This window comes from Tachyglossus aculeatus, chromosome 8 (assembly GCF_015852505.1).
Source record: "Tachyglossus aculeatus isolate mTacAcu1 chromosome 8, mTacAcu1.pri, whole genome shotgun sequence".
Lineage (NCBI taxonomy): Eukaryota > Metazoa > Chordata > Mammalia > Monotremata > Tachyglossidae > Tachyglossus > Tachyglossus aculeatus.
In genome coordinates, this window is record NC_052073.1 from 740,655 (window position 1) to 754,330 (window position 13,676).

Here is a 13,676-nt window from a genome sequence, read left to right on the forward strand (position 1 = left end):
GGGTTGGGGGGTATGCACAGGTGCTGGGGAACAGATAAATTGCTCCTCATTTTCTTTTAGAGGAAAGCAAAATGGTTTTTCAGTGAGGAACAACAGCCTAGTTCATGAGCCTTTGGAGAAATCATATGCTGATGGCCCCGCTGCCCAGCTCACCGCCCCCACAATGCTGATTCAGGGTTGGGCTATCCCAAACACTTGACTTTTTTGTCTCCCCCTGGTTCTCCTCCAGTGACCCAGCACAGACCACCCAACTTCCCTGACTCTTCCCTCTTCATTACTAATACTCTCCCAGGCCATCTGACACCCCTAACTCTGCCCTCTCCATCCTTGCCTCCTCCAGTGACCCAACACACACCATCCCAACACCCCCAATTCTCTCCTAGCGTGACCCAGCACACAGCATAAAACACCCCCGACTCTCCCCTAGTGTGACGCAGCATGGACCACTAGTCCACGGGTCAGTCCAAACCCCTCTTAAATCTGATGATGCTTTCAGCTGCACAGCTTCACCTGGGAACAAATCCCATGGTGTCTCTATGGGGATTTGGGACATGTCATGTTTCCCTGCTACCTTTGCCCCCTCCACCCCACCCCAGCTCCTGACCCTGACCTCAACCTCAGCCAGATGGTTGTGGTCGCTTCCAGAAGAGCCCTTAGTTGGCAGCAGCTGTAGCCTTGGTCCCTTTCCACCGAGTTTGGGCTCTTCCTTCCTCAGAGCTTCCCTCTGCTGCCTGTTCTGCCAAGCACCTTCTGTCCTGCATTAGTGGGCCTGCCCTGCCTTCTACCTCCCTCTCCCCCCACCACACACACACACACACACACACACACACACACACACACACACACACACACACGAGGTTTGTGAGTGGGCCTGGGGGAAGGCAGGAGTGGGGTGACTCTCTGCACCTTGGGAACCCCACCATTCCTGACTAGTCCCAGCAGGCTGTCTGGCTCCCATTCCGGGATCCCGGCTTTGGGGATCCCATCACCAGGCAGAGACCAACCCACCAATCAGCCCTGCCCCAGAGTGGCAGGCCTTCTCCATGGGAAGGGGCACAGTGGTCTCCTGTAGGCTGGGGGCCGTTCAGATAGTCGCCTTGTCTTTCCAGGTCACGTCATGTTTGCAGAAATCAAAATGGAGAACGGAAAGTCAAAAGGCTGTGGGACAGTCCGATTTGACTCCCCGGAATCAGCCGAAAAGGCGTGTCGCGTAATGAACGGTATCAAAATCAGTGGCAGGGAGATTGACGTGCGATTGGACCGTAACGCCTAATGGGCAACTCTGTGGGCGGAGACATGCCTGCGCCTGGCTAGCACCTCCTTCCCCTTCCGTCCTGTTAGTACCCTCTTGTGTGTTCCAAGCATCCAAAACAAACTGTGGAGTCCCCAGGGTCTTCCCCCTCCCCCTGCCCCATCCCAGGGTGGGGTTCAAGACCCCATGCTGCTGGCCCCCTCCCCACCCCCTGCTACAGTTGGGTTGTGAAAGATGGGGGCTCTGGTCATTCAGTTTCAATGAATGGTTCTACTGTTTTTAATAAAACAAGCCGCCTCCGCCTCGTTCCTTTCATTCTCCACAGGCACATTTGTTTAGTGTTCAAATGCCCCAACTGGTCCCGATTGCCGGGAGGGTTCAAAGCAGATGACTTTCCAGAAGCGGCATTTTCTCTAGGCATGGCCCTCCCACCTCGTACCCCGCCTGGAGAAGAAAGGGCTCGGCCCAAACGGGCCGGGACTCAGCATTCCTTACGACGACTCCTAGGCCATGCTGTAGCCTTTCTGTAAAAAAGAGCTGGAACCCAACCAAGGGAGCTTGGGACACTTTTATTTGATGCCACACCAAAGTGGGGTCCCCTCCCCACCTGGCGGGGTTTCCCTCTGGAGTCAGGGCCCAACAGGGCTCTCAGGGTCCGCAGCCCCGGGCCCCGCTGTCTCCAATGACCCCCAGCTCGTGCAGGACGGCTAATGTAGCGAATGCCACGTACAACCCCAGGCAAACCCCGCCCAGCTTCCGGTCCAGCCTCCAGCCATTCAAGTGGACGGCCAGGAGCAGGAGGGCCACGGACAGCAGCAGGGCCAAGGCCGTGTAGGTCAGCCCACTGCTGTTCACCTGGACGGGTGCCCCCGGAAGGACGAACGCGGTCTGGATGAACCACGGCAGCCCCAGACACAGCACGTCAAACACGTTGGAGCCCACGATGTTCGCCAGAGCCATGTTTCCTTTCCCTGCAAAAGAGAGCATGTGGTTGTTGTTGTTCCTCCTGCTGCTGCTATGATGTGCTTAGAATCTAAGCAAGGCGAGCCTTCCCTGTGAGCCACTTCCCACCCTACACTGGATCAATTTGCTCTGTTTCTGTTACAAAACATGGTGGTAGAGCAGAATTCTTATTGAATTTGTATTTGCTCATTTGTTTTTTTTTTTGGTTAGTGTTTAAAGCCTTAACATTTATTTATCAAATAGTAATTATCTTTATTTATTAAACCATTTTTCTGTAGAGCATGTGGCTTTATTTGCCTTTGTTCCTGTCTCTTGTCTAATTTTATCTGTGAATCTCCATACCTCGACAGAAGAGGGACCTCAGCAAATGGAAACTGTCAAAACTCTTCCCCCTCCCCTTCCTTCCCTCTTTCCTTCCTTCCACAGGAGAGCTTTCCCAAACTCTCCCGGGGTCTGACGCAAAGGAGCCTTACTCTGGCCTGGTGCTTGGGCAACAGGAAGGACGGAGAAGTGGAAAGAGGGGAAGGAGGAGGGTCCTTGGCCAGTTCCTACCTTGCCGGGCCACCAGAACGCTGGCCACGGTGTCAGGAATGCTGGTCCCTGCCGCGAGCAGCGTCAGTCCCATCACTGTGTCCGGCACTCCCAGGGTCTCCCCTGCAGCAGAGTACAGGGACCAGGGATACCCCCATCCTCACAGCCTCTCTTGGTCCAGGACCGGCACCTGCCTCTCCCAGGGCAGAGCCCGGCCCAGTTTGTAGATCAACCACCTGATTGGAGGGTTTATGCCATGCTGTTCGCTCATCCACATCAACAAGAAGTTTGAACCCTTGCGTTGAGATCTCGGTGACTGTCTCGGGCATGCCCGCTGGGGCTTGGGGTGAAAGGGACTTGGGAGGCATCCGACCCTGGTCCTGAACTGTGGGGCTTGTGTCTGGCCCATGGAGGCGAGGACCCTCCTTCCTGGGTGTGGGATTCCCGTCCTGTGCCAGACTGCCTGCTAGAACTGCAGCTTGCCCACCCCCGTGCCTCCAGTCCTTGTGAAAAGTGGGAGCAAACTGTGGGGGGAGGGGCTCAGAAAAAGTGTTGATGTTCAATCAATCAATCAATCAATCGTATTTATTGAGCGCTTACTATGTGCAGAGCACTGTACTAAGCACTTGGGAAGTACAAATTGGCAACATATAGAGACAGTCCCTACCCAACAGTGGGCTCACAGTCTAAAAGGGGGAGACAGAGAACAAAATCAAACATACCAACAAAATAAAATAAATTGATGTTGCTAATTGGCTGCCTCCTTTTGGAAACATGAGTCCCAACTCCGTGCGGAAGATCAACAGGCAGCTATAGCTGAAACTCACTTATGTTGGAGGAGGAAAACAGGCATCCCAAACCCTCTCCTTTTGTGAACCCATCACCCCTCGCAATCCCTATTTGGAGGTGACGCCTGAGCTTCGTCCAAGCCTAAAGACTGGTTGGCTACATCTCCCACCCTCAATGGGACAGGGTGCTGCCCCCGAGACTGCCATCCCAGGAAGCATGAGACAGTGGGGAACCCGGCGTGCCCTCTTGCTCCACCACCCTGTGCTTGAATTGCATCGGGCCTACACCCTTTAGCATGACCACAGGCACATACCAGTTACGGTGACCATCCAGACCAGGATATACGTGAACGCCGAGATCCAGGCCGCAGACATGACAAACGTCAGCATGAAACACTTTTTCCAAAACTTCCTTCTGCAGTCTGGGGTGGTCAGGAACAGGAGGGTGATGATGGGGAGTGACAGAACCCACAGGGCCCGCTTCCAGTCAGTCTCTGGCACAGAGAAGACACTTGGGGGATCTGTGGGGAATCGGAAATCGTTGGCACGGTTCCGTTTGAAACTTTCAGGGGAGAAACTGTCAGGGGCCTGGCTGGGGTCACAACTATATGACCTTGGGCAAACCACTTTAATTCTCTGGGTCTCAGTGACCTCATCTGTAGAATGGGAATTAAGATTCTGAGCCCCATTTGGGACATGGGCTGTGTCCAACGTGGCTGGCACATAGTAAGTGCTTAACAAATACCATAATTATTATTAGGTTGTATCTACTCCAGGGCTTAATACAGTGTCTGGAAAATAGTAAATGCTTAAATACCACAAAGAAAAAAAAATCTTGCCAAATCTGGTCCCTAATGATCCTGTGACCCCGGTACTCCACCCCAACAATCCTTGCTGGCCAAAGTGGGTGTGAGATGCAATCACAGACGGAGCAGGAGGAAGGTCCAACTGGGAAGGGAGCGACTAAAGATGGCACTACAGGGGAACTGCCGGCAGTCATTCATTCAATTGTATTTATTGAGCACTTACTGTGTGCAGAGCAATGTACTAAGCGCTTGGGAAGTACAGGTTGGCAACATATAGAGACGTTCCCCAGTCAAGGGGAGGTGTTCACCCCCAGCCCAGCCAGGGTGGCCTCACCGCCTTAGCAGGATCCAAGTTGGGATAAGTGGCTGCGGTCACAGCCTGGCCCCCTTCCCATCTCCTACTCCTCAGCCTGGAACTGGATCAGGTGCCAGCCCCTCCTGCAACTCCCTGCCCTGGACAGAACGTGGTGGGCAGGAGGTGGGGCTGGGCCTGGCCAAGCCTGGGGAAAGGGCCGTACATGCCTGAATGGATGTCTGAACTCAAGGGGGGGTGGGGGAGGGGTGTGTGTGTGTGTGTGTGTGTGTGTGTGTGTGTGTGTGTGTGTGTTTGTGTGTGTGTGTGTGTGTGTGTGTGTTTGCACAGCAACACATACCTTCTGAAACTTCATGAAGGTGGGGCAAACTGACAGAAAACTGAGAGTAAGAGTCCTCCTGAAAGACTCCACTGTCGGCTCTGGACTGTCGGCGAACGAGAGGTCCCTCACTATCCTCCCCATCTACCAGCGGCTGCTGCTCGGGCCTCTCCTCCCCGGCCCTGATGCAGCAGAGGTGAAATCGCTTCATAATGCATTGATTAATCTTAATGTCAAAGCACAGTGCTGAAATGTATAATCCGTACATTGCCAGCAGCAAGACTCCCTCGTACCTGAGACAAAAGGACAGAAACTATAGTTAATCCCTGCAAACGGTAGCACCTGGACTCGTTTTTGGAGGCACAAGTCCGTTTGGGAGGCCCAACTACTGAAGGGCCCTGGATAGAACTGTGGAAGTTGATGTGAGAGTGACTCCCTGATAGCAGACTTGGGGAAAATTCAATATTGTTGATGCTAGGAGCATAACCCTATAATGACTATCGGGATCCTAGGTCTTGACACCCCCAAGCCTGGTGGAAACATGCATGTGCCCCTCTGAGGGCCGGGAGGAGACTCAAATATCTTCCCCTTGCTCCCAGTTGGATCGCTGGTTCTCAGCCACAGGCAGCACCCCTGCTGCTCTCTGAGCTGACGGAGGGACCGGCTTGGGAAAGTTCTGGCTCCCAAACCTCCTGCTGCTTCCTCCCGGAAGGGAGAGTTGGAGGAAGTCGGAGGGGGGAGCTGGGCAGAGGCTGTGGAGGATGTCTCGACTCAGGGTCAAGGCTCCTACTGGGGCCAGGAGGAGTTGGGCCTGAACCCCAACCCAGGCGGGGTGGTGGGGAGGAGGAAGGGGACAGCATGGCCTGAGAAGCAGGCAGCTCCTCTAGCCCAGTCAATCAATTAATGATACTTATTGAGCACTTTCCAAGTGCAGAGCACTGCACGAAACACTTGGAAAGGAACCATAAGATAGAGTAAATAGACACAATCCCGACCCACAAGGAGTTTATAGACTAGAGGAAGAGACAGACATTACAATAAACTACAGATGGAGATGTACATAAATGCTATAGGATTGGGGGAGGGGTGAATATCAAAGTGTTTAAGGGGCACAGACCCAAATGCCTAGGCAATACAAAAGGGAAGGCTTCTTGTGGATAGGGATCATGTTTACCAATGCTATTGCATTGAACTTTCCCAAGAACTTAGTACAAAGCTCGGCACACAGTAAACATTCAATAAATAACATTGACTGACTGACTGATTGAAGTAAGGGATTAGTTAGGGAAGGCCTCTTGGAGGAGATATGACTTTAGTAGGGTTTTGAAGATGGGAAGACAGGTGTTCTGTCAGACAGGACAGCAGGGAAATTCCAGGCCAGAGGGAGGGAGTGGGCAAGAGGTCGACAGGGAGACAGACAAGATGAAGGTACAGTGAATAAATTGGGCTGGGTATTTGTAGGAGATAAAGGGAGATAAGGTAGACCTCTGGATTATAAGCTTACTGTGAGCAGGAAATATATCTACCAACTGTTCTATTGTACTCTCCCAAGGGCTTACTCTACACAGTAAGTGCTCAATGAATAAAATCAAAATAAAATCAACTGATTGATTAGAAGAGGGTGAGCTGATTGAGTATCTTACGACAGATGGTAAGATATGTCTACTGCTAAATCAATCTGAGCTCAGGGCCAAAGAGGGCCGGCCTGGAGCAAGGCAGCACCAGCTGGAATAGCTGAGAATCCATCCACCCTGGGACCCTGCACCCCTGGGTCCCAGCTGCCTGGCTTGCTCCAAATCCTTGCTCCAAATCCTCCTCCTCTGCTTGACAGTGACCAGCCCCTGCCCCTTCCGAGCATCCGCGGCGAGTGAGAGTGTGTCCAGGACAAAGGGCAGAAAGACCACCTCCCCAGGTGACCGAGTCCTACCAGAAAACCTCATTGTCGAAGATGATGCCGATGACAGCTGCGACGCTGATGGCATAGGCCACGCAGTCTCTGCCCAGCGACCACCATGCCAATCGCGAAGCCTAAAGAGTGGGTCCGAATGCCTTGGCAGGGCTCTGGCTCTCCACCTCCTGGGCCCCTCCCATTCCCCCATGCCACTCCTCCCGGGCCCCTCTCTTTTCCCGGGGAACCTCCCCTCCGATGCCCCCACCCCCCGATGCCCCTCACTGAGGGTCCGCTCCTGGGGCTTCCGTGCAGCCCGGACCCGACCGTCGGAGGGCATGGGAGCCCCCGGGGTGTCAGGCCGGCGCTGGGGACGGGTCTCCAGGCCCTTGGAGAAGGCCGGGGCTGGCGAAAGGCGGTGGTCTGCGCACCTACCACACCGCACAGGAGCCCACAGGCCGCGCAGATGCCTAACAGGTTGTAGATGGCCGAGCCCAGGATGGTGCTGACGCCGATGTCGCCTTTGGTGACAAACACGCCTGCAGGAGAGCCGTCGGTCCCCTCGACACTGGACCCGGAGTGCCCCCCTCCCATCCCCAACCAACCCCCAGCCCCCTTCCATCCCTGTCCAGCCCTTCACCCCCTCCCATCCTCGGCCAGCCCCCTGGCCCTTTACCGAGGAAGGCGGTGACCAGCTCCGGGGCCGAACTGCCAGCGGCCATGAACGTCGCCCCGGCCACGTCCGGGCTCAGTCCGAGGTCTGGGGAGGCAGAGGGGAAGGCTGAGGCAGCAGGCTCAGCACACCCATCGCCGCGGCTCCTCCGCACCGCCTCTCGCCCTCCCAGCAAGGAGGCCCAGTCCCCTCTGGGTCCCCGGGAGCATAGGGGGTCCCCGGTGTCCTGGGAACCCCTGCTGGCCTCACCTCCGGAGGACGGGCCAGGGGAACGACGAGGAAGCCCGGAGTGGTGACCCTGGACCCTGACACTAGACTGTAAGCTCGTTGTAAGCAGGGAACGCATCTGCCAACTCTGCTGTAATGTACTTTCCCAAGCACTTAGTACGGTATTTTGCAAAGAGTGAGCGCTCAATAAATGCCGTAGATTGAGTAGTTGGCACAGCTTCCCTGCCGGCCGCCTGAACTAGGCCATGATTCGGTCTCTGCCTGCCTGATGCTGCAGCTTCTGGATGATTGCGGTTCTCTCCCTCACTGGCCTGCCTACCCTGCTCCGGGCTGCCCTGCCCTGCCTGCCCTGCCCTGCCCCCGGCTTCCCTGCCTTGTCTGCCCTGCTCCGGGTCACCGTACCCTGTCTGCCCCGCTCGCCTGCTCTGCTCTGGGCAGGCCTGCTCCCTCACCCCCACCATGCCTGCTGTCCTTCCTTGGGACCCCCTCCACCCAACCCTCATGTTGCACTGCTAGGCCAGTAGCCCCCAAGGGGCGCCTGGGGCAACACAGTACCTCAGCCCTGGGCTTCGCGGGACCCAGAAAGCTGCCCTCTGACATTGGGGACCTCAGCGTGGGTGTTAGGTTATTTGCAACGCCTCCTGAAAGCTGGCTTCACTTTTCCTCACCTCGCCATGGTTGCCTCCTCACCATAATAATAATAATAACAATAATAATTACTTGTTTAAGCGTTAAGCGCTTACTATGTGCCAAGCACTGTACTAACCGCCGGCATAGATACAAAATCATCCAGTTGGACAGAATCCTTAGCCCATATGGGGCTCACAGTCTCACCCAGAGGAGAGATTCCCCCCAGGGTCAAGCTCTCTGGCTTTCCTCTTACCAGGTCAGTGCACCCGGTCATAGCCAAATCTTTAAACACTGTTTCTCCCCCACTACCCATAATTTACTTCAGTGTCTATCTCCCCAGCTGAATTACAAATTCTTTATGGGAAAGGATTGTGCCTACTGCTCTGTTGTACTCCCCCAAGTTTTTAGTACAGTGCTCTGAACAGAGCAAGTGTTTAATAAATACTATTGATTGACTGCCACCTGTATAGAAGTAATGTCACTGTCCCCCTGGTTTGATTGATTAATGGAATGCCCCATGTGGGACAGGAACTCATTATCTTAGATTATTTTAGATCTCAGCCAGCACTTAGTACAATGCTTGTGGCTCATAGTACGTCCTTAACAAATGCTATCATTATTATTATTCCATTGCTATATTCTTGGTAAGAGCTGTTGCTCAAAAAGCTAGCAAAATAATCACGACAATTTATAATTTTAATAACACCTATATTTACACATATAGGTGTTATGACACAGACCTCAGCGACTTTCAAGTTATAGAAGAAACACAGTATGAATGAAGCTGAAATGGCCTTTAGGATGTGCTGTATCTGTAAAATGCTATTAAGGTAGCACTGCTGAACTGGTGTTTCCTTGATCCTCATTAAAAAAAAAATTAACCTGTATTTTCCTTCTGATGTTAATTTTTATTTTGTTCTCCATTATGCATCACACTTGGATTTGTATCCTTTATTTGCCCACCCTCAGCCCCACAGGATTTATGTACATATATGTACATTTGTACATAATTTATTCATGTGTAATTTATTTTAATGTCTGTCTCCCCATCTGGGCTGTGACCTCCTCGTGGGCGCGGAACATGTTTACCAACTCTGTTATATTGTACTCCCCCAAGCACTTTGTACAGCACTCTGCACACAGTAAGCAGCGTGGCTTAGTGGAAAAAGCCCCGGATTTGGAGTCAGAGGTCATGGGTTCAAATCCCGGCTCTGCCCATTGTCAGCTGTGTGACTTGGGCAAGTCACTTAACTTCTCTGTGCCTCAGTTACCTCATCTGTAAAATGGGGTTTAAGACTGTGAGCCCCATGTGGGACAACCTGATTGCCTTGTAACCTCCCCAGCGCTTAGAACAGTGCTTTGCACATAGTAAGCGCTTAATAAATGCCATCATTATTATTATTAATAATAAATATGATGTTTTATTAAAGCAAGTGGGAAGTGGTGTGGCCTAGTGCAAAGAACACAGGCCTGTTTATCACAGGACCTGGGTTCTAATCCCAGCTCTGCCACTTGCCTGTTATGTGACATTGGGCAAGTCACTTCACTTCTCTGTACCTCAGTCTCATCTGTAAAATGGGGCTTCAATACCTGTTCTCCCTCCTCAGACTGTGAGCCCCATGTGGGACAGGGACTGTTGTTTCTGACATATTCAATCAGTTACCAGGTCCTGTCAGTTCTTCCTTTACAGCATCTCTAGAAAGCACCTTCCTCACTGACCTTCCTGCCTACTGTCTCTCCCCATTCCAGTCCAAACTTCAATCTGCCACCTGAATAGTTTTTCTAAAAAAAGTTCAGTCCATATCTCCCCACTCCTCAAAAACCTCCAGTGGTTGCCCAACTTCCTCTATACCCAACAGAAATTCCTTACCATTGGCTTTAAGGCACTCAATCAGCTCACCTCCACCTGCCTCACCTTGCTAATCTCCTACTACAACCCAACTCTCAGATTTCACTCCTCTGATGCTAAACTACTCTTCATATGTTGATCTCATCTATCCCCCCACAGACCACTTGCCCATGTCCTACCACTGGCCTGGCCTGGAACTCCCTCCCCGTTCATATGTGATGGTCATTCATTCATTCATTCAATCGTATTTATTGAGGACTTACTGTGTGCAGAGCACTGTACTAAGTGCTTGATAAAGTACAATATAACAATAAACAGTGACATTCCCTGCCCACAACAAGCTTACAGTCTGTGAGGGGAGACAGACATCAGCATAAATAAATAAAATTACAAATATGTACATAAGTGCCATGGGACTAAGAGGGGGGGAAGAGCAAAGGGAGTAAGTCAGGGCGACACAGAAGGGAGTGGGAGATGAGGAAAAGTTGGACTTAGTCTGGGAAGGCCTCTTGGAGGAGATGGGGAGAATAATTTTCTGGTGGATTTGGGGAGGGAGGGTGTGGGCGAGAGATCCGTGGTGAGACATGAGATAGAGGCACAGTGAGAAGGTTTGCACTAGAGGAGTGAAGTGTATGGGCTGAGTTATAGGAGAAAAGTGAGGAGTGGTGGGGGAAAGATGATGGAGGGCTTTAAAGCCAATGGGAGGAGTTTCTATTTCATACAGAGGTGGATTGGCAGCCACTAGAGTATTTTGAGGAGTGGGTGACATGTCCTGAACATTTGTAGAAAAATGATCTGGGCAGCTTGAGTGAAGTATTGACTGAAGCAAGGAGAGACAGGAGTGGGAGGTCAGCAATGAGGCCAATGCAGTAATCCAGGAGGGATAGGATGAGTGATTGTATTAACGTGGTAACAGTTCGGATGGAGAGGAAAGGGAAGATTTTAGCAATGTTGTGGTGGGACCAAAAGGACTTAGTGACAGATTGAGTATGTGGGTTGAATGAGAGAGAAGAGTTAAGGATAATAATAATAATAATAATAGTAATTGCATTTGTTAAGCACTTGCTATATGCCAAGCACTGTTCTAAGCACCAGGGAGATACAAGGTAATCAGGTTGTCCCACATGGGGCTCACAGTCTTAATCCCCATTTTACAGATGAGGTAACTGAGGCATGGAGAAGTTAAGTGACTTGCCCAAAGTCACACAGCTGACAAGTGGTAGAGCCGGGATTAGAACCCATGACCTCTGACTCCTAAACCCGTGCTCTTTCCACTGAATGATGCTGTGCCAAGGTTATGGGATTGTGAGACAGGAAGGATGGTGGTGCTGTCTACAGTGATGGGAAAGTCAGGGGGAGGACAGGATTTGGGTGGGAAGAAAAGGAGCTCTGTTTTGAACATGTTAAGTTTGAGGTGACGGGAGGACATCCAAGTAGAAATGTCTTGGAGGCAGGTGGAGATGTGAGACTGCAGATAGGGAGAGAGATCAGGGCTGGAGATGTAGATTTGGGTATCATCTGCATAGAGGTGGTATTTGAACCCTTGGGAGCGAATGAGTTCTCTAAGGGAGTGGGTGTAGATGGAGAATAGAAGGGGACTGAGAACTGAACCTTGAGGGACCCCCACAGTTAGGGGATGGGAGGCAGAGGAGGAGCTTGCTTAGGAGACTGAGAATGAATGGCCAGAGAGATGAGGAGAACCAGGAGAGGACAGAGTCAGTGAAGCCAAGGTTGGATAACATTTCCAGGAGAAGGGGTTGGTCCACAGTGTCGAAGGCAGTTAAGGTCCACTGCTCTCCTCACCTTCAAAGCCTTCCTAAAATCACACCTCCTCCAAGAGGCCTTCCCTGATTAAATCCTCATTTCCCCTCCTCACCCTTTCTGCTACATCATCATCATCAATCGTATTTATTGAGCGCTTACTATGTGCAGAGCACTGTACTAAGCGCTTGGGAAGTACAAATTGGCAACATATACAGTCCCTACCCAACAGTGGGCTCACAGTCTAAAAGACAATGGCATTTGTTAAGTGCTTATTATGTGCAAAGCACTGTTCTAAGCACTGGATAATAATGGCATTTGTTAAGTGCTTACTATGTGCAAAGCACTGTTCTAAGCACTGGATAATAATGGCATTTGTTAAGTGCTTTCTATGTGCGAAGCACTGTTCTAAGCGCTGGGGGGATACAAGGTGATCAGGTTGTCCCACATGGGGCTCACAGTCTTCACCCCTACTTTACAGAGGAGGTAACTGAGGCACAAAGAAGTTAAGTAGCTTGCCCAAGGTCACACAGCAGACAAGTGGCAGAGTCAGGATTCTAACCCTTGACCTTTGACTCCCAAACCCGGGCTCTTTCCACTGAGCCACGCTGCTACATCACCTATTCATTCAGCTCCAAACCCCTTAAGTACTTAATATTCACCCCACCACATTATGTACATACCTTTACAGTCTGCAGTTTCCCATATCTGTAATTTTTTAATGTCTGCCTCACCTTCTAGATTGTAAACTTAGAACAGTGCTTTGCACATAGTAAGTGCTTAATAAATACCATTATTATTATTATTATTATTATTATTATTAAACTCCTTATGGTTAGGGATTGTACTTATCAAATCTATTTTTCCCAAGGGCTTAACAAGGGCAGAGCACACAGAAAGCCCTCAGTAAATACCAATGACTGGTTGACTGACCTGATTATCTGGTATCTACCCCAGCACTTAGTATAGTTCTTGGCAGTTAGCAAATACTTTACAAGTACCACTGTCATCATTAATACTATTAGGGCCCTGCTGCCTTGACCCTGCTCTCTCTGGCCCCTCTTCTGCCCTTTCCTTCACCTTCCCTACCTGCCTTTGGCTCTACCGCACCCAGTGAATCCAGGCTCTGGTCTCCCATGATGGGAGGGGAGAAGCCAGCAGACCGGGGAAGAAAGGGCAATGGGTCTGACAGAATTCAGTCCTGAGACTTTCCCAGGATCCGAGCATCAGACACCAACCATTCCCGAAGCCTCTCTTCTTGCTGCCTGGGCATCAGGGTCAGTGTGAAAAACCAGGTTGGGAGAGCATACCTGGGGCCAGGGCCAGGCGGGGTCTGGGGGGCCGGCCCAGCCTATGCTCCTACTTACAGTTGCTGATGGCTTCCAGGGAGGGGAGGAAGTAGCTGTCACAGACCACGGACACGGCCAGGAGCATGTACAGGACCAGCAGCAGGTAGAGCACAATCCCTCCATCCTCCCGCTCCCGCTGGGTGAAGAAGCCCTCCGGGAACTCGGATGCTGGGGATGACACACAGCTGCTGCTGCTGTTTGCTGAGGTGGAAATCAGAGGTCAGGGGTCAGGGATGCCACTCTTTCTGGGGTTCCTGGAGTGCGGGGTGCTGACTCTCCTTACCCCAACCTGCCTCTGCCCCGCACTCCATGCTGAGCCCAGAGAA

General features: G+C 51.7%; 2 protein-coding genes across 3 annotated transcripts in view; one reads left to right on the forward strand and one right to left on the reverse strand.

Moving 5' to 3' along the window:
* Window positions 1–2,461, forward strand: part of MYEF2 (myelin expression factor 2) — a 28,170-nt gene extending 25,709 nt beyond the window's left edge. The window contains exon 16 of one of the 2 annotated variants that reach the window (XM_038749929.1): window positions 1,110–2,461. In XM_038749929.1, coding sequence (XP_038605857.1) covers window positions 1,110–1,273 — 164 coding nt within the window. In that variant the 3' untranslated portion in view covers window positions 1,274–2,461. The remainder of the gene's footprint in view (window positions 1–1,109) is intronic. The other variant, XM_038749928.1, reaches the window with a different exon arrangement.
* Window positions 1,886–13,450, reverse strand: SLC24A5 (solute carrier family 24 member 5). The gene is made up of 8 exons (XM_038749930.1): window positions 13,369–13,450; window positions 7,537–7,620; window positions 7,296–7,399; window positions 6,900–7,000; window positions 4,994–5,265; window positions 3,849–4,055; window positions 2,768–2,869; window positions 1,886–2,223 (listed from the first exon to the last, which is right to left on the reverse strand). Exons 1-8 carry the CDS (start codon window positions 13,433–13,435, stop codon window positions 1,901–1,903), a joined length of 1,260 nt encoding a protein of 419 aa, XP_038605858.1. The 5' UTR covers window positions 13,436–13,450; the 3' UTR covers window positions 1,886–1,900.
* Window positions 13,451–13,676: the final 226 nt, after the last annotated feature.